Genomic DNA, 2,992 nt, shown 5'->3' with positions numbered 1-2,992 from the left:
ATATAAGCGAGATTTCGTCTTTAATTTTAGGACCCTATTGTCAACAATGCGCGAAAGAATCGAACACTGAGCATAATTTCGGGGTTATGATTTATGCTCTCCAGAAATTTTCGATGATCAACATATCTAACAAGTGCCTAACAGTGTCGAACGCCTAACTTCCTCCGTGCTGGGATTGGATCGAATCAACCCAGTCGATGGGTAGTTTCAGGTTAGCGTGTAGTCTAAAATTGACAAATTTTGAGTTACGTAATATTTCAATGAACCCTTTCGGTTGACCAATCCAAATTCCTGTGTGGTAGTGGTTTGTGTTCAGATTTCCCGTGTTAATCTATCTGTAAGAACTTTGTAAACATTTTTTGTTCTCCCGTATATGGATAGGCTTGCATTAGGTTTTGTGAGACATTTTTTGGACAACTCAATGAGCCTCTGCACGAATCTGGCGTACTGCTCACTCCCACAGAAAATTTGAAAACAGTTCGCACAGTAAAAGTCAAATGTGACTTTTACCGTGCGCGGTGTTTTCAAATTTTCTGTGGGAGTGAGCAGGACAGGGCAAATTCGTACAGAGGCTCATGGTTGTTTTGGTCAGAGACGTTTTGGCGGTTGCTTCACATTTCACTTTTTTTTTATTTCACACGCAAAAACGGCTACGCTCAAAAATGTGTTCGGCCTGCACATTTTTAGTAAACATCCATGCCGCACATGACTGTGTTGGAAATACACATTTTTTTAAAATTGCTCGTACGCTCACATGGGTTCATTCACAAATTTCATAACGCCAAAATTGGCCTTTCCTGACACCCACCCACCCCTTCGTAACACTATTTATATGCATATGCATATTCCCCCATGGGGAAAAATTTTATTTGTTCGGGCTGTAACACCATGAAGGACACCCACCCACCCCCTCCAGCGTTATGACATTTGTGAACAAGCCCCATGAGCATGTATTTTGCAATAATTTCGACATGGCAACCTCACTGGGTTTATAAACCACCTTCAAATACCGAAAAATATTGATATTTTGCAAAAATGTGAGCGTACGAGCAATTTAAAAAAATGTGTGTTTTCAACACAGTCCCTGTGCGGCATGGGTGTTACTCAAAAATGAGAGTTTTTATTTTAGAGAGAAGTGTTCCAGTCAGTGGCCGGAGGCTGACGCGATTTTTTATTTTAGTAGTTTTTGCTACAACGTTTCGCTGTTATTTTTAATCAATCATGCCGTCAACATTGGAATCGTGTGAATCGTTCTACGGAACACGGGACGTATACAAAATCTTTGACGTACCCAAACATGCGCAAGAGAAAGAAAGTAAGTATTGTACGTGCAGTTGAATCCCGGAATTTTCGACTAGCGAAGTTGGATTTTTCTCCAAATCCGTGCGTCGGACCTAACTTCGGAAGTGGTGCGCTGTATAGCGGACAAGGTTTACTCTACAGCGCATCACTTCCGAAGTTAGGTCCGACGCATGGATTTAGAGAAAAATCCAACTTCGCTAGTCGAAAACTCCGATTTTCAACTAAATTGAGAATAGGGGAACTTACGTATTTTCGGCAGTTTTGTTCTCTTCGTCATGGGGGGTTTGTTGAAATCCATTGATCTCAGATTTGGCCTCAAATCCTTCCCAACCAAGCTGAGTTATGTGCCTCAATTTCAGGCAATTTGGCCCACAAAAACCCCCCATGACGAAGAGAACAACCCTGCCGATAATACCCTTCGTCACCCTATTTAGGATATATTGAAATGCCATTATTTATAATGTAATCCGATTCGAATTTTAGTCAAAAAGGCATACTACAAATTGTCGCTTAAAGTACACCCAGATCGCGTTAAGGAAAACGAAAAGGCAGAAGCCACTGAAAAATTCAAAGTTTTAAGCAAAATCTACTCCATTCTTTCCGACGCAAATAAACGAGCCCTTTATGATGAACAAGGGGTCATTGATGATGATGATGACTCGGCCGGCACCAAATGGATAACAATGTGGCAGCAGTTCTTCAAACCCATTTCAACGGAAGACATCAGTAACTTTGAGAAGGTTTATATTGGATCGGAGCTTGAGCGCAATGATATTAAGAAGGCTTACTTAGCTGGAAAGGGCTGTATAAATTACATGTTTAACAGCGTGCCATTTATGAGCTGTGAAGACGAGCCTCGTATCTACGACATAGTTAAAGAGATGATCGCTACAGAAGAGGTTCCGGAATACAAAATTTTCACAGAAGAGCCAAAGGCAAAGCGTAACCGCCGTCACAAGAAGTATGCCAAGGAAGCAGAAGAAGCGGTCGCTTTGAAAGAGAAGATGGAGCAAAAGAAGCAACAAGAATCTTTGGAGCAACAAATTGCACAGCGCCAAACTGAGCGACAACTCGGGTTTTCTGCCATACTGGACCGTCTCGTCGAAAAATATGGCCAGGATGAGGACGACGAAAATGATACATTCGATTTGGATGAATACATGACTAAGAACAAATCTAAATCCAAGAAAACGCCGCAGAAAAACAATACCAAGAAAAGAAATCGTAAAGTAATAAAAGGGCGCGTGTCGAAGAAAACCGTTTAATTACTACATGAAATCTGATGCTAGGTGTGCAAATGAAGCTGACAAAAATATACGTTGCAAATGAAAAAAAAAAAATAAATCTGGAGCAACATTTGAAAAGGGCCCAAGAGGTCTTGTGTCTTTTTTCTAAAACGCTCCATAGGGCATAACAGCAGCCCGCCCACGCAAATGAACACCGTTATCCGAAAGATCGATGTTTGCTCTATCTGGTAACGGTCTTAGTTTTTGTGAATAAGCTGAGGGGGGCTCAGGAGCGACGTGTGAAGTCATTGTTTACCAATGCTTGTATGCCCTTTTCAAATGTTGCTCCAGAAACGTGTTTTAGCGGCATTAGGCCTTTTCAGGTGACAGGTCCGTGTATTGATTGATGCACCAAGCGGTAAGAAGAAGAGTTTTGACATCCAAGCGGTGTACCGTTTACATCC

The 2,992-nt window shown here is 41.6% G+C and overlaps 1 protein-coding gene across 1 annotated transcript; it reads left to right on the top strand.

Annotated features, from left to right (window-relative positions):
* The first annotated feature begins 283 nt into the window (after positions 1-283).
* Positions 284-2,647, top strand: LOC109398203 (J domain-containing protein CG6693). The gene is made up of 3 exons (XM_062851881.1): positions 284-337; positions 1,130-1,315; positions 1,786-2,647. The coding sequence occupies exons 2-3, from the start codon at positions 1,222-1,224 to the stop codon at positions 2,565-2,567; spliced, it is 876 nt and encodes a 291-aa protein (XP_062707865.1). The 5' UTR covers positions 284-337; positions 1,130-1,221; the 3' UTR covers positions 2,568-2,647.
* Positions 2,648-2,992: the final 345 nt, after the last annotated feature.

Source organism: Aedes albopictus, chromosome 2 (genome assembly GCF_035046485.1).
Source record: "Aedes albopictus strain Foshan chromosome 2, AalbF5, whole genome shotgun sequence".
Lineage (NCBI taxonomy): Eukaryota > Metazoa > Arthropoda > Insecta > Diptera > Culicidae > Aedes > Aedes albopictus.
The sequence above is the reverse complement of the archived record's forward strand: the minus strand, read 5'-3'. Positions and strand labels throughout refer to the sequence as shown.

What these genes read in the sequence shown, in the direction of transcription:
- LOC109398203 (XM_062851881.1), top strand. Translation starts at nt 1,222, where the DNA reads ATGCCGTCAACATTGGAATCGTGTGAATCGTTCTACGGAACACGGGAC. An exon ending in ACATGCGCAAGAGAAAGAAA is followed by an intron (nt 1,316 to 1,785) that starts GTAAGTATTGTA and finishes TTCGAATTTTAG; the next exon opens with TCAAAAAGGCATACTACAAA.